The 23,706-nt window shown below is 42.4% G+C and overlaps 1 protein-coding gene across 1 annotated transcript in view; it reads right to left on the bottom strand.

Moving 5' to 3' along the window:
- The window catches only part of MYOM1 (myomesin 1), a 94,057-nt gene extending 91,364 nt beyond the window's left edge, over nucleotides 1-2,693 (bottom strand). The window contains exon 1 of the mRNA XM_065397747.1: nucleotides 2,221-2,693. Within this exon, the coding sequence (XP_065253819.1) occupies nucleotides 2,221-2,693 (473 nt within the window). The remainder of the gene's footprint in view (nucleotides 1-2,220) is intronic.
- Nucleotides 2,694-23,706: the final 21,013 nt, after the last annotated feature.

Here is a 23,706-nt window from a genome sequence, read left to right on the forward strand (position 1 = left end):
GGGGGTTCTGCTCCTTTCCCCGCAGGGAGGGGCAGTGGGGAAAAGGAGCAGAATGCCGGCAGCTCCTCCGGCAGCTGTACCGCCCTCAGCCCCGCCCCCCAGCCCTGTCCTCTGGCGGGGCTGCTGCTGTAGTACGTGGATGGAGATGCAGCTCCATGGAAGGGCAGAGGGTAGGGCTGGGGGTTCTGCTCCTTTCCCCGTTGTGGTTCCTGGGAGGGCCCTGAACCACAGGGCTCTCCCAGGAACTGCAGTGGGGAAAGGAGCAGAACACCGGCAACTCCTCTCTGGCACAGCTGTACACCTCCAGCCCCGCCCCCCCGCGGGGCTGCTATATAGACGGAGGAGATGCAGCTGCGTGGAAGGGCAGGGGGTGGGGCTGGTACAGCCGCACCAGAGGAGCTGCCAGCATGGGGCTACCCAGTGGCCCTATGTTCTGCTCCTTTCCCAAAGTCTCTGGCGCAGCAGGAGGAGGACAGAGCCCCCCGCTCTCCCATAGGTAACGTGGGATGGATCATGGGGAGGGGACGGGGAGAGCATGGGGGCTCCAGGCTGGGGCTGGGGTGGGGAGGAGTCATATGGATGGTCACGTGGGGAGGTCACATGCTCCCCCCCCACCAGCAAGAAATGGATTTTACTTGCACCACTGAGTATGACAGAGTCTAAAGCAGTGCTTCTCAAGCTATCTGATGTGGGGGACTGGCCATTTTTTTTCCCAATGTGCCAGGGACCGGTGCCATATTATTATCCTATTCGACGCTCTTATGAGGAAACTTGCCGCGGACCGGCAGCCGATGGCTCGCGGACCGGCACCGGTCCACGGACCACCACTTTGAGAAGCACTGGTCTAAAGGATCCAGTTTGGATAAAATAAGAACTGATGCGAGCATAAGTTCATAAGAACATAAGAACGGCCATACTGAGTCAGACCGATGGTCCATCTAACCCAGTATCCTGTCTTCTGACAGTGGCAGGTGCCGGGCGCTTCAGAGGGAAAGAACAGAACGGGGCAATTATCCTCTGTCAGCCAGTCCCCACTTCTGGCAGTGAGAGTCTTAAGGACATGGGGTTGTGTCCCTGACCATCTTGGCTAATAGCCATTGATGGACCTATCCTCCATGAATTTAGCTCAAAATTCAAATGGCATATTTTTTCCCAAGATAGGCTTAAGCTACACAATTAAAATCTAGATTTGTATTTAGAATCCAGTGTCATGCATCAGCCCATTATAAGAATGGGGGTTATTTAAAATTTTCTGATCTAGATCTATATTTGGGTTTGGATTTGGGGGTTAGTATGGCTTTTAAAAGCTGTTGGCAACTGGTTTAAAATAGAGCAGCCTGGAAGCCATCATAATATATATGACTTAAAATAAAAATCAAATCTATTTACTCATATGAAAACTTCATAATAACTGGAAACATATTAAGGTTATGTTTCTGTAAGAAAATTGTTAAATGCATTAGGCCAAATTCATTATCTCTGGTGTAACTCTATTGACCTGAGTGTAGAATTCATCCCTAGTGTAACTCCACTGATATCAGAAGAGTTTCACCAAGCATGAATTTGGCCTAACAGATCAAATTCTCCTCTCAAGTACACTGTTGACATTAATGAGTTTACGCTGATGTAATTGAGAGTAGATATTTTCTGCTATGACTTGATGATCATTTCTTCTATTGCTAACTGCAGTACTAATCTTGCTTTAATACTACCCTAGCTGCTTTTATTATCACTGAAGTTCCTGAGGCCAGGAAATCTAGCACATTCCACTAATCTAATTGTTTAGACAATGTTTTATTATATTATTTCAGTGTCAATTATGACATGCTCTTCTTGCACCTGACGAAAACTTCATGTTGTTTCTGCTTTGAAAATACCAAGCTTCTCAACCAATTTACAGTGTGACAATTTGAACATTAATATGAACTGTGCATATAATGTAAAAACACAGCCATTGCACCTTAGAAAAGCTATCTAGTTATCTATGTTCTTCTTATAGTGGGCCCGTCACCACAGTACTTCCAACAAGTGGACTAAATTTCTTCCACCTCCCCAGAACTAACTGAAAGCAGTAAGTATGGAAAATATATTAACATTATTGATTACAGTGCCTGCTCCTGTTGAGATCAATAGGAGCGTTGACTCTGATCTAAGGGGGGCAGGTTCAGCAAACAGTTTTCCCCACCATTGCCCCAAAAATATGGCAGTGTTTTGTCCTACCCGTGACTGTAGGCTTCAGATCCAAGACTGTAGGCAGCAGACCTCTTACTGAGGGATTCTGATCCAAGACTATAGGCAGCAGACCTCCTACTGTGAGCTGCAGATTCATGATCATAGGCTGAAGACATCTTACTGAGAGATTCTGATCCAAGATTGTAGGCAGCAGACCTCCTACTGTGAGCTGCAGATTCATGATCATAGGCTGCAGATCCATGACTGTAGGCTGCAGACTCGTGACCATAGGCTGCTGATCCATGACTGTAGGCTGCTGCAGACTCATGACTGTAGGCTGCTGCAGACCCATGGCGGTAGGCGGCAGATCCACGAGTGTAGGCTGTAGACCCATGACTGTAGACAGCCGATTTACGCTTCTCCTCCTTTTGGTACTGGCTCAGAGTGGATTGCAGCTCTTTGTGGCGGTACGCACGGTCATAGTGTTGGTGATGTTTTTGGTAGAAAGGTAAAGCCATCATGGTGCCTCCTAACTCACTGTCCACTGCACTTTTCTGCCTGGAAATGCTAAGGTGTGCACCGTCTGAAAAAGAATAGATTAAACGGATGAAAACTCAACTCAGGGAAACCTCTGAATTAACAAATAATATAAAACCTAAAACTTTTCCTTAAGTCAAATCAATGCACTTAGGACAATCTTCATACAATTTTTTTAGGGTTCAGGAAACTCACATCATTCATAGGGTTCAGAAATCCTGTTCTGATCTGGAGTCAACCAAGTAATCCCCAGGACTAAATCAAACTATGAAAAATGAATAGAGTTTTAATGTTCCTATGCTCACTGATACAATTTAGCCAAAGACTCACAGCTACATTGTCCTGATAACAAAACTGATAATTTTCAAAGGGAGCAGGTAAGAACCCCTTGATCGTCCTTCACGTAGGAACGAATGACACGGCTAGGTTCTCGCTAGAGAGAATCAAGGGAGATTATGCCAGGCTGGGGAAGACGCTTAAGGAAGTTGAGGCTCAGATTATCTTCAGTGGGATTCTGCCTGTTCCTAGAGAAGGACATCAAAGGGCAGACAGAATTGTGAGGATAAATAGCTGGCTGAGGGAGTGGTGCTATAAGGAGGGCTTTGGGATGTATGGCCACTGGGAGGCATTCGGGGACAGACAGCTGTTCTCGCGGGATGGACTTCACCTGAGTAGGGAAGGAAATAGACTTCTGGGAGGGAGGCTGGCTCATCTCATCAAAAGGGCTTTAAACTAGGAACTTGGGGGAGACGGTTGGGAGATGTCCAGTTGATCTCCACGCCAGATTCCAACACTGAAAATGAGGGCGAAGAGATAAGCACAGATATAGATAGGGGTAGGGACTTGGACATTAGAAGGAGGGGGCGGATGGACACTAGGGGGTCCGTACCAAAGTGCATAACTAATGGGAGAAAGGATAGACAGCATACGGTAAGATGTTTATACACCAATGCGAGAAGCCTAGGTAACAAAATGGAGGAACTGGAGCTCCTGGTCCAAGAAATAAAACCTGATATCGTAGGAATAACTGAAACATGGTGGAACTGTAGTCATGACTGGAGTACAGGTATCGAAGGGTATGTGCTGTTTAGGAATGACCGGAAAAAAGGTAAAGGTGGGGGTGTGGCACTGTATGTGAATAATGAACTAAAATGTAAAGAAATAATAAGTGATGGAATGGATAAGACAGAGTCTGTCTGGGCAATGATTACACTGGGTAAAAGAACTACTAGAGCCTCCCCTGAGATACTGCTTGGGGTGTGCTATAGACCGCCGGGATCTAGCCTGGATGCGGACAGAGAACTATTTAATGTTTTTAAGGAAATAAAAACTAATAAGAGCTGTGTGATCATGGGGGACTTTAACTTCCCAGACATAGATTGGGGAACAAATGCTAGTAACAATAATAGGGCTCAGATGTTCCTAGACGTGCTAGCAGATGAATTCCTTCAGCAAGTAGTAGCTGAACCGACGAGGGGGGATGCCATTTTAGATTTGGTGCTGGTGAGTAGTGAGGACCTAGTTGAGGAAATGGTAGTAGGGGACAACCTTGGCTCGAGTGACCATGAGCTAATTCGGTTTAAACTAAATGGAAGGATTAACAGAAATAAAACTGTGACTAAGGTTTACGATTTCAAAAAGGCCAACTTTAATAAATTAAGGGAACTACTTAGGGAAGTGGATTGGGCTAACATACTTAGAGAGCTAAAGGCAGATGAGGCCTGGGATTATTTCAAGCTGAAGTTGCACGAGCTGTCCGAGGCCTGTATCCCGAGAAAGGGGAAACGGTTAGTGGGCAGGAGAATTAGACCTAGCTGGATGAGCGGGCGTCTCAAAGGGGCGATTAAGAAAAAACAGAAAGCGTACAAAGAATGGAAAAGGGGGCAGATCGACAAGGAAACCTACCTTATTGAGGTCAGAGCATGTAGGGATGCGGTGAGAAAGGCCAAAAGCCGTGTAGAGTTGGACCTCACGAGGGGAATTAAATCCAATAGTAAGAGGTTTTATAGCCATATAAATAGGAAGAAAACAAAGAAAGAGGAAGTGGGACCGCTGAAGCATGTAAATGGAGTGGAGATTAAGGATAATCTAGGCATGGCACAATATCTAAATGAATATTTTGCGTCGGTGTTTAATAAGGCTAACGAAGGGCTTAGGAATAGAGGGAGCGGGACAGAGGGGAATAAAGGAGGGGCGATTGACATTACAGTATCAGAGGTGGAAGCCAAACTTGACCAGCTAAATGGGACTAAATCGGGCGGACCGGATGATCTCCATCCTAGAATATTGAAGGAGCTGGCGCGAGAAATTGCAAGCCCCTTGGCGATAATTTTTAATAAATCTGTAAACTCGGGGGTGGTGCCGATGGACTGGAAAATAGCTAATGTGGTTCCTATTTTTAAGAAGGGGAAAAAAAGTGACCCGGGTAACTACAGACCTGTTAGTTTAACTTCTGTAGTATGCAAGGTCTTGGAAAAAATTTTGAAGGAAAAAGTAGTTAAGGACCTTGAGGTGAATGGCAATTGGGACAAATTACAACATGGGTTTACGAAAGGCAGATCGTGCCAAACCAACTTGATCTCCTTCTTTGAGAAAGTAACAGACCTTCTAGATAAAGGAAATGCGGTGGATCTAATTTACCTCGATTTTAGTAAAGCGTTTGATACTGTGCCGCACGAGGAATTATTGGTTAAATTGGAAAAGATGGGGATCGATATGAAATTCCAGAGGTGGATAATGAACTGGTTAAAGGGGAGACTGCAGCGGGTAGTACTGAAAGGTGAACTGTCGGGTTGGAGGGAGGTCACCAGTGGGGTTCCTCAAGGTTCGGTTTTGGGTCCGATTTTATTCAATCTATTCGTTACTGACCTCGGAACCGAATGTAGGAGTGGGCTGATAAAGTTTGCGGATGACACAAAGTTGGGAGGTATTGCCAATTCGGAGAAGGATCGGGATATTCTGCAGGGAGACTTGGATGACCTTGTAAATTGGAGTAAAAATAATAGGATGAGATTTAATAGTGAGAAGTGTAAGGTGATGCATTTAGGGATGACTAATAAGAATTTTAGTTATAAGTTAGGGACGCATAGGTTGGAAGTGACGGAGGAGGAGAAGGACCTCGGAGTCCTGGTTGATCGCAGGATGACTATGAGTCGGCAATGTGACGTGGCTGTGAAAAAAGCTAATGCGATTTTGGGATGCGTTAGGCGAGGTATTTCTAGTAGGGACAGGGAGGTGCTGCTTCCGTTATACAAGGCGCTGGTGAGACCTCATTTGGAGTACTGTGTGCAGTTCTGGTCTCCTATGTTTAAAAAGGATGAACTCAAACTGGAACGGGTACAGAGAAGGGCCACTAGGATGATCCGAGGAATGGAAAACCTTTCCTATGAAAGGAGACTCGAGGAGCTCGGTTTGTTTAGCCTAACCAAAAGAAGGCTGAGGGGGGATATGATTGCTCTCTTTAAATATATCAAAGGGATTAATACCAAGGAGGGAGAGGAATTATTTCAGCTCAGTAGTAATGTGGACACGAGAACGAATGGATATAAACTGGCAGTGGGGAAGTTTAGGCTTGAAATTAGAAGAAGGTTTCTAACCGTCAGAGGGGTGAAATTTTGGAACAGCCTTCCGAGGGAAACGGTGGGGGCGAAAGACCTTTCTGGCTTCAAGATTAGGCTTGATAAGTTTATGGAGGGAATGGTTTGAAGGGATAACGTGGTTTTAGTCAATTAGGCATTAACGTGCCATCGCGGGTAAAATGAGGGTCCGGCTGTAGAATCTTGCCTGTATGCTCGGGGTACTGCTGATCGCCATATTTGGGGTCGGGAAGGAATTTTCCTCCAGGGTAGATTGGCAGAGGCCCTGGAGGTTTTTCGCCTTCCTCCGCAGCATAGGGCAGGGGTCGCAGGCTGGAAGATTCTGTTGCGGGTGGGTCAGCTTTTGTGGCCTGCATCATGCGGGAGGTCAGACTAGATGACCATATTGGTCCCTTCTGACCTTAAAGTCTATGAGTCTATGAGTCTAACAGCATTGTAGAGTATTCTTTCAAAAGTTCTCAACTGTCATTAAATATCTGGGTGAAAACCTGTCCCACTGAAGTCAATAACAGTGTGGCTATTGACTTCACTGGGGCTAGAATTTCACTCCCATTTTCATTTTTACCTTCAAAATGTGGCACTGGGGAGACAACTGCCTATTGTCCTCTTTGATGAAAACTGATGCAAACAAATCACTTAGCTTCTCTCCAATGTCCTTATTTTTCTTGACTGCTCTTTTTACCCCTGGAAATCTAGTGATCCCACTAACTCTTGTGCAGGATCCCCATTTCTAATATACCTTAAAAGTTTTTTTTATTCATTTTTATGTCTTTGGCAATTTGCTCTTCATAGTTCCTCTTAACCTTCCTAATTTCATCATACATTTTTCCAGTTATAGTTTATCTTCTGTTACGGGTCTCTGAGGTATCAAAAGAAGATGTGTTAGAACCAAAATGATCATTTAAATTGCAATTATATAGCAGCACTGTGGAATATTCATTCAAGAGTTCTTAACTATCATTAAAAAAATAAACTGCTATATCAAAGGGCTGGAGGGTAGCCAATATTATATTTATCTTTTAAAAAGATGCTACGTGTGATCCTGTAAATGATAGACCAAAGAGCTAGCCAGTACAAGGTAAACTGGACACCAGGTAACCAAAAAATGAAGGACAGAGTTATTAAATAGCTAGATGAGCATGATAGGATAGGGACAAACCAGATGGTTTCTGTAAAGGAAAATCACGCCTCTCTAATCTGTTACAAATCCATGAAGGACCCAATGAGTTATGGTAGTATATAAAAGAAAACCAGAAGATATATTTTATTTGGACTTTCAAAAAATATTTGAAGTCCCTCATAAGAGGCAATTAAATAATTAGTTATGGGGTGAGAGATTAACTTCTATCTTGAAGTTGGAACTTGTTATAAGAAAGAAAATAAAGACTAGGAATAAACTCAGTTTTCAACAAGAAGGAGGTTGATATGTGCAAACCAGGGGTTCTCAAACTTCATTGCACCACAACCCCCTTCTGACAACAAAAATTACTGCACGACCCCAGGAGGGGGGACCAAAGCCTGAACTCACCTGAGCCCCACCGCTTGGTGGGGGGGCGCAAAGCCCAAGCCCCACTGGCCCAGGCTGGCGAGGCCAAAGCCCAAGCCCAAGGGCTTCAATCCCAGGCAGCAAGGCCTGTAACCTGAGCCCCATAACCTGAGCTGAAGCTCTCGGGTTCAGGCTTTGGCCCAGGGCAGTGGGGCTTGGGTTTTGGCTTTGGCCCCAGGCCTCAGCAAGTCTAACGCCAACCCTGGTGACCCCACTTTGAGAACTGCTGGTATAAACTATATGTCTTCTTATTCATATAGCAATAATCACTGTAATATAAGTCTTATTCTTTTCTTCTTCTACACCTTCATCATCTTCATTCCCCCACACAAAGATAGGGATAGGGCTTGCCAGCCAGAGTGAATCCATGTCCATAGAAGACAGGCTAGTGCAAAGAGATGAGTCTTGCTCTATACATTAAAAGGAAGCAAGACACTCTGATTTCCTGTCGTAGAGTGCTACATCTGATCCCCATTCATCTTCACCAGCTTTGTCTCCAGCACTGGCAAGCTTCATTCTGGATACTAGCAGTTGCATTGTTCCTGTTGCTTATGGTACGCCCTCATCTTGAATATTTCAGCGTTGAGTCTCGTCAACCAATCTCAAAAAGGATATGAAACAAACAGAAAAGGTCCAGAGCAGGACAATTAAAATGATTAGACAGACTTCCTTAGGAGGAGAGATTAAAAAGACTAGAACTGATTAATTTAGAGAACAAGACAAAATAAGAGGAGGCATGATGGAAGAGTATAAAATAAAATGCATAGTAGAGAGAAGTTAAATCAGGCATTCCTATGTACATTTTTAGAAGATAAGAACAAGAGAACAGTCAGTGAATTTAAAGTCAGCATATTTAACATTTTTAAAAGGAAACACTTTTTTCTACAATACTTAATTAACTTATGAACCTCACTGCCACAAGAAATCACTGTAGCAAAGAGCTCAGTAGGATTCTTAGAAAGATTATACATTTATACAGATACGAATATGCACTAACTAGTTACACTAACTAGTATACAAACTTACATGAGATATCAAGCCTCATGGTGCAGGACATAAGCCAACTGCTAATTGCCTGACATTAGCTAGAAACTAATGTTAGGCATGTTATTGCATAATTGTCCATTATAAGGGTTTTACACTTTCCTCTGAGAATCTGGTAATGACCACTGGTAGGAACAGGTTACCGTACAAGAGGAACCATTAGTCTGATCTGATATGGCAATTCCTATGTTCCCTTGAAAGCCCACAAAAAAAATCAGAAATCAATGGGAGTGTTGTCTTTAGCTTCAGTGGAGTAGGATTGAGTGCTATGTCTTAATTTTTATAACATGCTCAGTACATCCTGACAGTACCCAGCTATGTGTGAGGGTAGCATTTCCCCTTGGAATTTGTATATGCTTTTGTGACTGCAGAGCCTAGCCTAGCCATGGGTGGCCAATGGTCCATATCATAGGTACCCACAGGTACAGCTTTTGGGTCCATATATTCTGTACTTATTTGTACAATATAAATATACTATAGAAATATTTTATTTGTAACCTATCCATTGAGCTAGTAGTAAGTATGACTAGTTTGTGCTTTTAAAAATCTACTCAAAATCCTTTTTTTAAAAATATTGAAATAGAAAAACAAAAATGTTGACAGAGGAAAAAATATCAGATTTTCCTCTGAGCTTAGTCAGTGTCACTTCATCTGCTTCAGAATTCACCATAAATCCCATACAATTAGAAAATATTTAGAAGATTATTTACACTTTCTCTCATTCAAGAGGAATTTATACAACAAAAGTCTCCTGTACCTCTAATAACTCATGCATCGTTTGAAAAGTCCTATAGCTATCTGTTCGGATAGCTGAGCTGATAATAACTGAGCCCCTGGTTTTGTCTCTGCAGCTACACTTTCAGATTTCTCCAACCTGTTACCACAACTCCCTCAACTAACTGCTGAGCTCAAAAGATTAAAGGGAGCTACCATCAATCCAGAGTACAGATTCAAAATAAAGAGAGCTTACAAGTTAGAAATATTTCCTGTCTAAATGGAACACTTACCAGTTGCCAAATGAACAATGACAAATATAAAAGTCCTGAAGTGGATGAATGATAGAGAGAAAAATCCAGCAAAATTAAATCCAGCAAAGAGGTGTCAGGACCGGGGCTAAGAACTGGACTCCAAGGTCCAGAACAAAAATAATGCCTGTAGTCAGTGGAATGTCAGAGCCACAGTCCAGACCTTTTATGGCCAGGAAGGCTGATAAATATAGCAGCAAAGAGGGAGAGAGATAGAGACAGATACAGGGAGCTATCTCTATGCAAACACATGATGACTGTAGCTTCAAGCTAAGAGTTCTCTCTTTTAAGTATCCTCACTAAATTCAACACAAAATCTGTATCTCAGTTCAGAATCATTTCTATATATTTTTGTCACTGAAATGCAATCAGATTTAGAAAAAGGAAGAGAATGTTCTGCAGCATGATTTAAAAGTAGAAAAGAGAAGTCTCCATACTTGCAGAAGCCAGTGTACAGTAACCTGAATTTTATATGGACTCCTTGGATTTTTTTATGTCCAAATTACGCTACATGATTTTATCAACATAACAAGCTATGTACAGAACAGATTCCAACTAAATGAAAGAGAATTCAGAGAGGTGATTAATGGCTAATGTCCATAAGGTGAAGCAGTGAGTGTCAGTTAAATAGAAAACATGATATTTCTGGTCTGTTGACAAGCTGTCACATTTTTTATATTCATATTTAAGATAAGATTCTAAATTAAGGACATAACCTCATGCCAGGCATTATCTAGATATAAACACCACAGTTCTAAGAGCCAACATTTTTTTCTAAATTAATAAAAGTATTATCTCTACTAAGCTATAGTCAGGGAAAACTTCCTTTAGCTTTAGTCCAGAGATAATTAAATGGGGTTTTCTTTTTCCTTCATTTAAGTCACAGAAACTTGACACAGACATTATATGCAATTAATATGGCTGAATATAACAGATGAATTTCTGTGACTGGAAATATCTGTGTATAATATGTGGCATGTATTGTGACTTTACAACAAACAAGTATTTTCTCCAGCACTGTGCATTTTATTTAAGATACAAACTATTAGATTATTTTATTTTGTGCATGTAGATTTATATAGATATAGGCCCTAAGGGCTAGTCTACACTACCCGCCTGGATCGGCGGGTAGAAATCGATCTCTCGGGGATCGATTTATCGCGTCTCATCTAGACGGATAAATCGATCCCCGAATCGACGCGCGTACTCCCACCTCGTCAGGAGGAGTAAGCGCTGTCGACGGGGGAGCCGCGGCAGTCAATTTGCCGCCGTCCTCACAACGGGGTAAGTCGAATAGGATACGTCGAATTCAGCTACGCAAAATCGATCCCCCCCTCAGTGTAGACCTAGCCTAACTCATAGGTCCACTATGATTGTTTTGCATCATCCAAGCAGTGCAAAACAGTTGAAAAGTCTGCTGAAAAATCCCTCCTTAGGAGACCTCTTTCCTAGGTGGAATCCCTGGGTGGTGTAGATTAGATTCATCATAGTAGCTTTTGGTCACCTGCTCCCCAGCAAAGAGGACATGGCCAGTAAAAAGGAGCACAGCTGAGTCATCCCTCTTCCTTAGCTATATTTGGCCACTGGAATCACTCCTTTGAGCTGTTAGCAGCTGGGCTTCAGGGGTTGGTCAGACCCTCTGTTGGCCCCAGGACTCGGGGAATGCAAAGTTGATGCTGTAAAGTCACCTTTTCCACCGATCCGCAGTCCTGTGCCTCTCCAGCTGCAGCTAGGCCAGAAAATCTGGGCCATAATATATGTTAATTTAGATAAGGTAGGAAATTGAGTTTCAGGACTTCTGGGGTCTGCTATTGATTCCCAAATTTGGTTCCTCAGTTTAACCATCTGTAAATAGGTACAATAATACGTAGAAATATTTTATGAGGCTTTGTTAGGGCTTGTCGACACATGAAGTTGCTCCCATTTAATTGCACGTGCAGACATACTTATTCCAGAGTAAGAGTGCCTTGTTCCCATTAGCCAAAAGCACTTTCAAAGCTAGATGGGAACAAAATAAGAGTGTCCACACATGGAGCTATTCAGGAACAGCCATTGCACTTTAAATTTCACACCCTTCCTTAATTAGAAACACTTTCAAGTGCAGACTAGATCTTATGTGCAAAGCACATTGGAATCTTTCAATGAAAGACAGTAAAAAAGTGCAAAATATTAATAGTATGTATTAATTTACTTTTATTATACCATAAATTGCCTACATGACAGATCAGATATTAAAATCTGCAAAAGATTATATACTATTATTTATTACGATAAAATGCCACTACCATACATGGTGCTTTATAGATGTATAAGGAAACAGGATCCCTGTCCTGAATGGCTTACATTGTAAATAAGATACATATAGGGTATTAAGAGTAAATTCCTCTGGGTTCCTTCATTATACCTGGCAGTTAAATTTAGGCCTTTCAGGGGTATATAATCTGTTTCAGGCTATAGAAGGGATGCTATTCAGGTGCTAATTTCAAACCATTTAACTTCTATCTAAATAAACAGTGCAAATCACAGAGCATTTAAGGTCTAAAAACTCCTGTGACATGGTGTGTCAACATGTATTTAGTTACCTAGACATTGGGAGATCATAATCATTGGAATTTTAACTCAGCCCTATTTAGAATTACAAAGTGACAGACACCAACACAATTTTCTGAATGGGAAAACTGGAAACCACATTTAGAGTGTGATTTGGCAGAAAAAGCTTCCCAGGTTACTAGCCCATAACAGTTCCACAGGCCTTCTACTCTCTGCAGTTGTGGTACTAATTTTTATGTTGTAGAGCAGTGGATTTCAACCTTTTTACATTTGCAGACCCCTAAAAAATTTTGAATGGAGGTGTGGACCTCTGTGGAAACCACGGATTGAAAATTGCTGTTGTAGAGGCAATCTTCTCTTCTTTTGCTGGATGTGGAATACCTCATAAGGTATTCTGCACTCCCATTTCCCTATGGTAGAGTCCCAGATTCCACTCATGACAATCAGGGCCGGCTCTGGCTTTTTTGACGCCCTAGGCAAAAAAGCCACCCGCCGCGCCCCCCAACGCGGCTCCGCTCTCCCCGGCGGCCAGAGCGCCGGGGGGAGGGCGGAGAGCCCCCGGCGGCCGGAGCGCCGGGGGGAGGGCGGTGAGCCCGGCCGGGGCCCTCCGCTCTCCCCGACCGGCCGGAGCGCCGGGGGGAGGGCGGCGAGCCCGGCCGGGGCCCTCCGCTCTCCCCGACCGGCCGGAGCGCCGGGGGGAGGGCGGCGAGCCCGGCCGGGGCCCTCCGCTCTCCCCGACCGGCCGGAGCGCCGCGGGGAGGGCGGCGAGCCCGGTCGCGGCCCCGCTCTCGGGCCAGAGCGCCCCGCCGCGCCGCCCCCCTCCAGGCGCCGCCCCAAGCACATGCTTGGTGGGCTGGTGCCTGGAGCTGGCCCTGATGACAATTACCATATAATGCCAGGCTCTTGAGAGTGTTGTCAGGGAGCTCACTGAACAAGATCAAGTGGTCCCTACATAGCCAAATGCAGGGGCAGGTTCTACCTCATAACCACACAGCAGGAGAATAAAGGGATTACTGCCCAAATTTGCTGTTGGTCTTTTGCCAGCCATTTGCCTTTATACCAACTATTGTGAGGGAGGTAATGGTAAATTGCATAACAGTTCTTCTCTCTGAGCTCATCAAAAGACCTATCGTTCAGAGAAGAGCAGTAGTGAGCTTATGCAGTGACCAAGCCAATAGTCTGGTAGCTTTTAACTGATTTTTCAATCAGACAGCAGTCCAAGGACATTTCGCCTAACAATTTCTGGTCACAGTACATGGCTTAACCTGCCATATATATTGCTTCTGACTTCTTGTTGTCATGGCAAGTTTGTCACGCATACTAAAAGCACCGAGGTCACTAAAACTTTCAGGTGTTGTTACTTCACACACAAAAGTAGCAGTCTCACTGCCCCCCTAAGACATAGAAGCTGTAGACCTGATTCCCCATTGCCTTGCACCTTATGACATTTGCCCCTGTGTAAAGCCATGACAAGTGGGTTTAACGACACCTCATTTTACATCAACTGTACACCCTCTTTGCACAGGTGTGAATGACTACATAGAATGGAAGGCGGTTGAGAAGCAGCCCCTCTTATCTTTGTGCAGGTTTAACCAGGCTCAGCCAAGATTCCAAATGCATGAGATACATGACAAGCTGCTACAAGTGGTTAGCATTAAACAGCACTTCAGATGTTGTGCATTACTGCTGAGTGTATTAGTCACTGTATAGGGCTTGTGGCCCACCCTTCCCCTTGGTTGAGAGGTTGGATCTTTAATTTTGGGCAGGCTTAGACCCACCTATCCCAGTATATGCAAAAGGTACAGCTGAGTATATACATTAGATCTGTGTTGTAAAGGAATATTTTCTTGACAGTCTTGAGGCAGAAGTATGTCATCATTTTCCTCTCCAGAATCATTCCTGCATTTCAAAAGTGGAATTGTTATCCAAAAATATCAACATGTCCATATTTTCAGGTGATGTGCATGTGTTTGCTTGGTAACCAAGGAGCCAATAGGAGTAAAAATTACTTCTATTTAACCACCAATGGTTGGTTCTGAAAGATATTTGCAGTTAACTTATGCCAGGCCACATCTTTTATCATATTAATATGTTAATGAGGCTTCTCTTACTGCTCCCTTTAAACAGCTGTCTACCAGTAGCAGCAGCAACAGACTTTCTCCCTGGATCAGAAGTTTCTGAAGTATCATTAATCATTCCAGAAAACCTTGTTCTGTGCAGTCAGCAACCTCTTGTCAAGTGACTGCTGTAGGATCAGCCAACTTCTCAGATTGAGATAGCTCAAAGCCAGAGACCAAACAGGTCTGATGAAAAAGACTGGGACCTGATATATTGCCACATTGAGGAAATTAATGTACCCTCTCTGTTTCATAGTCTTTGGAAGCAGCTGAGCTACTCTGAAGCCTGAATCAAGCAATTTGGCCTGGATATTATCCCATGATATTCGTCTTTTGTCAAATCTTTCATCATTGTACAATTTAGCTATCATTGCCTCAGGTACTGACACTGCTCTCGGCCTATCTCTCCAATTCTTGTCGCCAAAAATCTTCTCGACTGCACTATTTCATGATACAAAAATCAGAACGTAGATATCAAATGATGCCCCCATCCCCCTTGCTTGGGCCAAAACTTTGAAAGGTCTCAATTCTGTCTTCTTCCTGTTCTACCTGAAGGTCCACAGTCTGGGCCAGCTCATGCTCTATTGAGATGGTTGCAAGGCCGACCAGCCTCTCCTGTGTCATTGTGGAGCCTAGATGTGTTTTTATTAACTTCAGCTTGGAGAAGCTGCGTTCTCCACTGGCAACTGTTACAGGAAATGTTAGAAGTATGTGCAGAGCAACAAAAGCATTTGGAAAGAGGGTGGTCATCTTATTTGTGCACATATATTCCAGAACAGCCTTTGGGGTTGATCCTTCTGAAATGTATCTTGAAAGGGCTTTCAGTTCATTACCTAAAATCACTCGCATCAATATCGCGCATGTCATCATGTGTCAACACTGTCTCTAGTGCCCTGCATTGGTGGTGTAGGTCTTCTTCAGGTATAGTGAGGAGTTTTGGAATATCATACAACACCCCAAATATACTGCTGTGTTCCTTGAAACATTCTTCAACTGACTGTATTGCACAATCTAGCACCTGGTTAAAGAATTCAACTTTGAATTGTTGTTTGGGGTCTCTTATGGGATTATCCCATGCCTCGTAATCAAAATGTCTTCTTCTTCGGTGACTCTTGTATTCTTGAATGGGTGGGAAAATAGCTTCATTGTGAAGTTCCTCTGCCAACTTCTGTGCACTCTTCAGAACGTTTTGTAATCCCCCATCTGACTGGTAAGACTGTAGGTATGACTTTGCTTTGTTCCATTGCTCCAGATATATCAAGGTCAACACCTTGGAGTCTCTTGCTTACAACATTTATTTCAAAAAGTATGTCATGCCACAACACTAAGCCAACAGAAATTTGAAGTTATGTATGTTTCTGGTGATTCCATTTCTCTCTGCCACTGTTCTCCCACAAACAGTTCCTGTCATAGCATTATCCTCCATAATGGCAACTATGGCATCATCTATCTTCCCAATTTGGTGTTTGATAGGCTTTATCGCCTCCACTCGACTTTACCATCGTATGGCACTCAGTGGTTTCAGTGTCAGAGAGGATGTTCCCAGATGTTGCTTCAAAATTTGCCATCGATGAGTTGATGCAGAGAAAAATACATAGATGCTTTGAATTACATTAAAAAATTCAGCAGCCTCACTAGAAGCTGATGCTGCATCACTGACCACCAAGTTTAATGAATAAGAATTGCATGGGACAAAAAAAGCTCGAGGGTTTAACTCTCGAATCCGTGTCTGCACTCCTCTGTTCTTTCCTCTCATGTTGGCACCATTATCATAGCCCTGAACTCTCATGTCAACTATCGAGTTTATTCCTAGTCTTTATTTTCTTTCTTATAACAATGTTCTCTGCAGGGCCGGCTCCAGGCACCAGCTTGCCAAGCAGGTGCTTGGGGCGGCCACTCCGGAGAGGGGCGGCACATCCAGCTATTCGGCGGCAATTCGGCGGCAATTCGGTGGTCCCTCACTCCTGCTTGAAGCGAAGGACCTCCCGCCGAATTGCCGCCGCAGATCGCGATCGCGGCTTTTTTTTTTTTTTTTTGCGCCGCTTGGGGCGGCAAAAACCCTGGAGCCGGCCCTGGTTCTCTGACAGTCACCATTGCAGGGACATTTTCATTAGGTTCTGTTATTGTTACAAAATACACCATTAAAGTCATTTGTTCTGTATAGCTAATGTCAGGTGTGCAGTCCAGAATAACAGAGTAATATCTTGCTGACTTCAGATCTGCCACAATCTTCTGTTTGTTTGACTTTTGTTGCCAGTAACTGTATGATCTCATTTTGAATTGTTTTTCCAAGGTAGTGGTGTGTGTACATTTATTGGATGGTGACTCTTCTTAGATGCTCCTGGAGTACAGCATCAAACTCAGCCATCAGCTCCACAATTTTAAGGACGTTTCCATTGTTTGGCACATACAGCTGATCTGAAGTGCCATGCAGTGCTAGGTTTTGGGTAGCAAGCATTCTCACAATGGCAATGAGCATTTTCAGAACATTTTGCCAGTAAAGAGACTCTGATGCAATCTTCTCTTGATGCTGATCATCTATGGTGGCCTTTAACCTTCGTCTCATCTCAAGCTCTTTCCACCTCTCGAATGCTCTTTGGTGATTTGCTGCCTTCTCATGGCATGCCAGATTTCTAGCCAGATTTTTCCAGTCCTTTGTTCCTGTAGAACCCAATGTGGCTGGAACATTAGACTGGAAGAGTTTGCAACAAAAACAGTATGCAGCATTCTAGGTTTTTGAGTACATAAGCCATGGGCTCTCCACTTTGTCCCCATTGGGGATTTCACACCAGTAATGTGTTGGATGGAAACTTCTATTTTCATTGTCTTTGGGGAACATGAAGTTTTTTCACTTGCTGTGGCCCATGCAGTACAAGGAAGTCCCTCAGGCTACTGCTCAAGTGGGTCCACAGTCCTGGATCATCTAGACTTAAGGAACTAAACTCAGCAGCAGCTGTTTCTTGCGCCTCCACCACACTCTTCTCTGAGCTACACTTTTCTTCAGGAATGTGCATGGTTACATCCATTTGAGATGGAGATATGGATGCTGCAGTAGCTGCCAGGTCACCTACACTCTTGACTAACTGGAAGATCAGGCATCTCCTCACCACTCACATCCTCACTGGGGCCGGAAGGCTCACCGTGAACATTTGTGTCTATGTATCTCAGGAGAGCTCCTTCCTGCTTAGATAGAAAAGCTTCCTTTGCTTTCTTTCTTTTTCTGAATGCTGCCCCAAAAGGGCGTTTTCTTCTTTCACTCATGACTGCTGTTCTGTGCCAGCTATAGTGGCTCTCAACACTCAATTGAAGGGACAAATAAGCAGGCTGGTAGCAGGGCCTGAGTGACAGAAGATATCAGCGTCTTAAGGGCCTAACTGGCTCCTACTACTTCAGTTGACTGCCTGTTCTCCTCAAGTGGGTTCAGGGAAGCAGCAGGAAACAGGAAGCTCCCTGAGAAGCTGGTGTGAATCAGTCCAGGCTCCTGGGGGTGCTAGAGAGGGACATAAGAGGCTCCTCCTCCTCTCTCTCCCTGCAGCTCCTGCTGCTTTTTGTTATTCCCTCTCACCTTTTCTCCTGCCTGCCTGTTATGTCTCTTGTGCCCTCCTTCCTCCAGCACAGCACTCCACCATCTCTGTGCATCTAGAGCAGAGAGAACACATATGCACCAGCAGCAGACAATTTTCTATACTCTGGGTCCTAGTGGTGCCCCCCCCCCCCCCACACACACACAGTCTGGCACCTGAGGCAGCCACCTCAGTTCGCCTCATCGTAAGGCCAGCCCTGCAACAATGACAAAAGCTTCAGAGAAAATGAGCCAAGGAAACCTGGAAATCTTTGGATTGTTTTATTGAAGATGGCCAAAAAGGGTTTTGATTAGAGATTTGAAATGTCAGGGAGTCAACTAAATACAGAAAGACTGTTTCAGAAGGTGAGGACACTTTGGAAGAAGGCTCTATCATTCACTGAGGAAAGAGAGGGAATGCACTGAAATCTGGTATTTGAAAAGCATAAGGAATTCTCTTGAGAATAGGGAGGAATAAGATTGGAGAGATACAAAGGAGGGAGCACAAGTCCACAGGGGATTCTGATGGCTAGTGGGGAGGCTTTGTACTAAATTCTGAAATGGACAGGAAGCCACTGGAAATTTTAGGTAATGAAGGTTTTGTTTTCCCACTTGTCAGTACAGATAGTGAGACAAATCTCTACATTTTGAACCAACTTAAGGGACAGCAAAAACAAAACAAAACAAAAACTGTATCAGTCAAGATGAAAGGAGGCAAAGGTTTACAAAACAAATACAGGAGAAGAGGAGATAGGAACATAGGAATTGCCATACTGGATCAGTCCAGTGTCCTGATTGACTGTGGACAGTACCAGATGCTTAAGAGAAAGGTGCAAGAAACCGCATAGTGGACAATTATGGAATAACCAGCCCATAGAGAAATCTGCCCTAAAATCTGTCATTCTTCTTTCATATGGAAACTTGAAAAGCAACACGAAAGATTGATATCCAAGTTTGTCATCCACTCTATGGCTTCTGGTGACATGGCATGAATCAAGGCTGCCCCTCTTGGGCAACAGTTCACTAGATGTTCCAGGGTTTATATGCCTTCTCCACAATCACATATCGGGCCGGCTTAAGACCTGAAGCATAAGGCTTTATAGTTTATGCATAGTATAAGAGGAGGAGTAGTGCCCTATACTGAGATTGCCTACCACTTTCCTTTCTAAAAATTATATTTTTACGAGCTCTGTGATCCCATGATTTACAGTAAGACTTTGAAATTTGGCATGGTGATAGTTCTGAGCTCAAGTAGGTGCCTTTTGTTTGTCCCCTTGAAAATCCACTTGAATATGACTAAATTACATATTGTCAAAAATCACCATTTACATCTGTTTTTTCTCACTGTAGCTTGTTCCTGTCTTGCTACCAAAAACTGTTGATGTTCTATTAACACTGCACATGTACCACACTCAGGAAGCCGCACAGCACTAACCTTCTGGATGGGACACAGAAAAAATGGCTCCACCTTTTCGCCAAATTGGGGAAGAAGCGCAGGGCTAAGAGACTATGAATTCTAGACTCAGTCCTTCTCATGACTAGTGTTAAGAATTCTACTGATGGACTATTTTTGTTTTTCCAGGCTAACTGCAGAGGAATGGTTCAAAAATATGGGAAGATGTTGTTATGGAGAAATTAATACACCAATTACATACCCAGAAAAATTGACTGAGGACATATAAATTCATTGATATTTGGTCACCTTTTACTCAGACAACACATTCACATGCAAAAAGCCCAGTGCACCTCTCCAATTTGTTTAAATATTAACACATGATAGACTTGCCTGTTCTGTTCAATATGTGTAATCAGAGATTCCACTCAGTTTAATAAAATCACTAGAAACAACATGTCATACGTGTAATGACGCCCACTCTGTAATATGGTAACACTGTTAAAGAGAGAGATCTGATGACTTTACTACTGTATAATGTCTCTTTAAACAAAAGCTCACGGTTGTAATTATTATAGTTTTGTTTCTGATATTTAAATGCAAAAATTTGTAAGCCTGTTAATACTTCCTAAATAAACAAACAGTAAGAAGAGAGAATTCTGTGCTCTTCACAATCTTTATTATTGAGTAAGGCCTTATACCTCACTGAGGAGTTATACATGATGGGAAAGGAACTCAGACCTTTAATATGGCAAACCCAACTCTCAGCCATTTAACCACACTAGTTCTAAAAAAGACTACCACATTTTCGTACTTGGGTATGCTGTCTGTAAAATGTAGCTACTCCTGCAAATGTAACCCGCTGTCTCAGTCTGCTACAACTTATATGTCCTACATGAGTGGCTGGTTTGCATAAGATAACAGCCTTCTCCTACTGTCAGCTAAATTACTCTCTTAGCTCAAGTGATGAGGCCTAGGATTCTGTGCTGAAGGCACCGCTTTCCAACCGTGATGATGATGTGTGACGAGGGATTCTTACAATTGTACATCATAGGGTTTGTTTGCCTTTTTAAAAAAATAAATAAATAGGAAATTACATTCAAACTAAATTAAAAGAATGTTAAGTTTGCCAAGTCAAGCACCTAAAAATTAGGAAATGCCAGAATTAGGGTTGCTTATTCAACCTTAATTCTGTCCCTTGCACTATGATACAGTCTTTAATTACATGATCACATAATACTTTTTTCACTGAACAGAAAAGGTTTTTGCTAGGGTGACCAAATTGTTCACCACCTCCTCTTAGTCTGTACTTTGCTGTGCAATTCTTAGAATACATATCCTTGTTTACTTTTCATCTTCTACTTTCCATTTTCAATCACCATTCTGTACGCTGATGTTGCTGGACAAGATTTGGCATAAGAACTTGCATCATGAAATTTGGCATGCAAAATCTGGCATAAAGAACGAAGTACTAAAGCAGAAGTATCTTTTGCCTCATACATCAGGTTACCAATCTACGTGCTGTCAGACAAGCAAACCCTATTCCTGGGGCTCACCAGTCTCTACCAAGGTCTTAAATGGCTGGGATATATCATAATTTGGCAGGTTGCTGCATGCATCAACAACTGATATATTGCCCATTTTTGCTGAGTGCACAATTTAGGCCCTATTCTGTGGGCTGAGTTTCTCATCTGCCTCATTTTTCATTTAGCGCTTCAGTTATTTTTAGGGGCAGTGGGGAGGGCAGATGTAGTAGTCCACTGGCACTAAATATCATTCTTTAAAAATCTATGTGCTCTGTTACACTAACTATTCTGCTTCTCCTTGACTCAGACACCACTACTGAATCTTCACAACTGGGAATTCTGTGGAGATTTTTATTTGCCTGAAATTTGACAGAAATATTTGGTGCAAATTTATGGGAACATGCAAGTTGGAAAACAGAAACATTCTAACATTCCCCTAATGTTTTTCTTAGATCATGGCTACTACTGTCTAGCCATAAATCAAAGCTAAATATGAGGGAGAGGAAGAGATTATAAGGACTTTCTTTAAGAATAATAGCAAACATCCTGAGTAGAATCAGTAGTCATTGGAAGTCTATATGCTACTGTGCTTTTACAAGAAGTACCATTTTATATAGTACTGTCTCTCCCATCTGCCACTTTGTTTTGTATTTAGGTGGTTATTTTATTCAGTTTTTTATTTCTTGTTGGCTTTTGTTTTTTGCTCTGTTCTCGTTTACTATATCTCATAGACTTTATCTAGACCTTTCTCTGTAGTAAAATCTGGGCTGTCTATCCCTGATCTAGCTTGGCCTTCTCTGGGCATATTTGATTTCCATTTGTGTTTGATGTTATATCCCTTTTCATTTGGAAAGTCAGTTCAGGAGTTTCACTGATTATCACTCACTTTTATTTTCCCCATTTTATGAATGTGTAGTTGAAAAACTAGAAAGATTGAACTATTAACAATTATTGTCTTATCATATTGGAAACTAGCCAGGAAGATTAAAATACTTTTGTAAGCATAAATTAAAATATAAGTACTCTTTTAAGCAAATGTTTTTTGTTTGTTTTTAATGAAAGAGATCAGCCTGGTAGTGAAAGAAAATAAAGATTTGATTTGGAGTCTGGACGAAAGCTCAGTGACTGACTTCCAGCATCATGGAAAAAAGAGCTTGCAAGAGGAAAAATTGACTCTGTCATGACTGAATCCTGCTCCCAAAGGCACTGCAGATTCTAAAGCACCAAATAAACATGATTTAGAGGAGTTATGCTAGTATCTACTGATGATAATCAGTTGTCCACTGTTACTGTTAGACCAATACAAAAATGTTCTCCTCACCAGAAAAAAATGTAATCACATTTTGTAGGTTCATTTCCAGTTTTTGTTTGTTTCTATAAAAGCAAATTTACTTAATTTCTGCTGGCAAAACAGTTAACACCACTATATAATTGGCAAAATGTCTCTGTTCAGCACGGCTCTCACCATCAAAGTGAGAGAATTTGGGCAGTTTGCCCAGTCTATCCCTATGTTATTCCAATCTATTCATTTTTGCCATAGACAGGACTCTGTTTGGTTCACATTTCTTTTACAAAGATTTTAATCTATTATTCTGTGCTTTTTAGGGGTGGGAAGGAGGTCAGGTGTAATAGTCCACTCTTTCTCTCTTTCATATTTTGCTGTTCACAGTATCAAAACAGTGCTTGATTGCTTGGAGCGCTTTCTAAATTTTCCATACCCCACAGGGAATTACTATTTCGGATGATGCACCACTAGCAAAATATCTAAATCCAATGCCACTTCACTTGTGGTTTTCAATCAAGCTTATCCCTTATGAAGCAGAATAGTATACAGCAGTATAACCCAATTATTTTGAGCTACCATAATTACCCATACCCTGCAGGTCTGAACTGAAATAAAAAATGGTTGTTACCTGTGTTGGAGTAAGTTTAGAGTAATACTTCAATTATAAAGAAAGTTATCACAGACTGAAAATATAGGAAAATAAATGTCTTGCATGAAGAAAGACTGGATCTGTATGCTCTGTGCAAGATTTATCAATTGCTATTTCAGAAGTTGCTTATTGTTGAATTTTCATTTAGTCAATATAGGTCAAATCTTCCATTATTTATTAAGGCAAAACTCCCTCTGAAATCAATGGGAATTTTGCTTGAATAAGGTCTGTAGAAATTGGCACTAGGTGTTTAGGATGATGGGATGCCAATGCTAGACAACCAGAAGACAAGATGCCTGCTAATTTACTGATAGAGATTTTTTTTGCCATTATTTCTGTCTTCCTAGCCTTATATTTGCTTTAATATGCATATTATTTTCCAAACCTTAAAGAACCAAAAGCATACTTTAAATTCATTATGCAGTAACTAAAAATTGTTCTTATTGCTAAAATGCAATGATATATACATTTGTAGAGCAACCTTAATATACAGTTTCATGATATGCTTTCCATATAGGCAATATTGCCACCCCATAATGTTCAAAAATCATAAGTCTGGCCTAAAAATTATTACGTTTGTCTAAAAGAGTGGTTTTCAACCTTTTTTAATTTGCAGGCCCCTAAAATATTTTGAATGGAGGCATGGACCCACTGGAAATTTTAGACATAGTCTGTGTACCCCTATGGATCCGTGTTCCAGGTTG

This window comes from Emys orbicularis, chromosome 2 (assembly GCF_028017835.1).
Source record: "Emys orbicularis isolate rEmyOrb1 chromosome 2, rEmyOrb1.hap1, whole genome shotgun sequence".
NCBI classification, from domain to species: Eukaryota; Metazoa; Chordata; order Testudines; family Emydidae; genus Emys; species Emys orbicularis.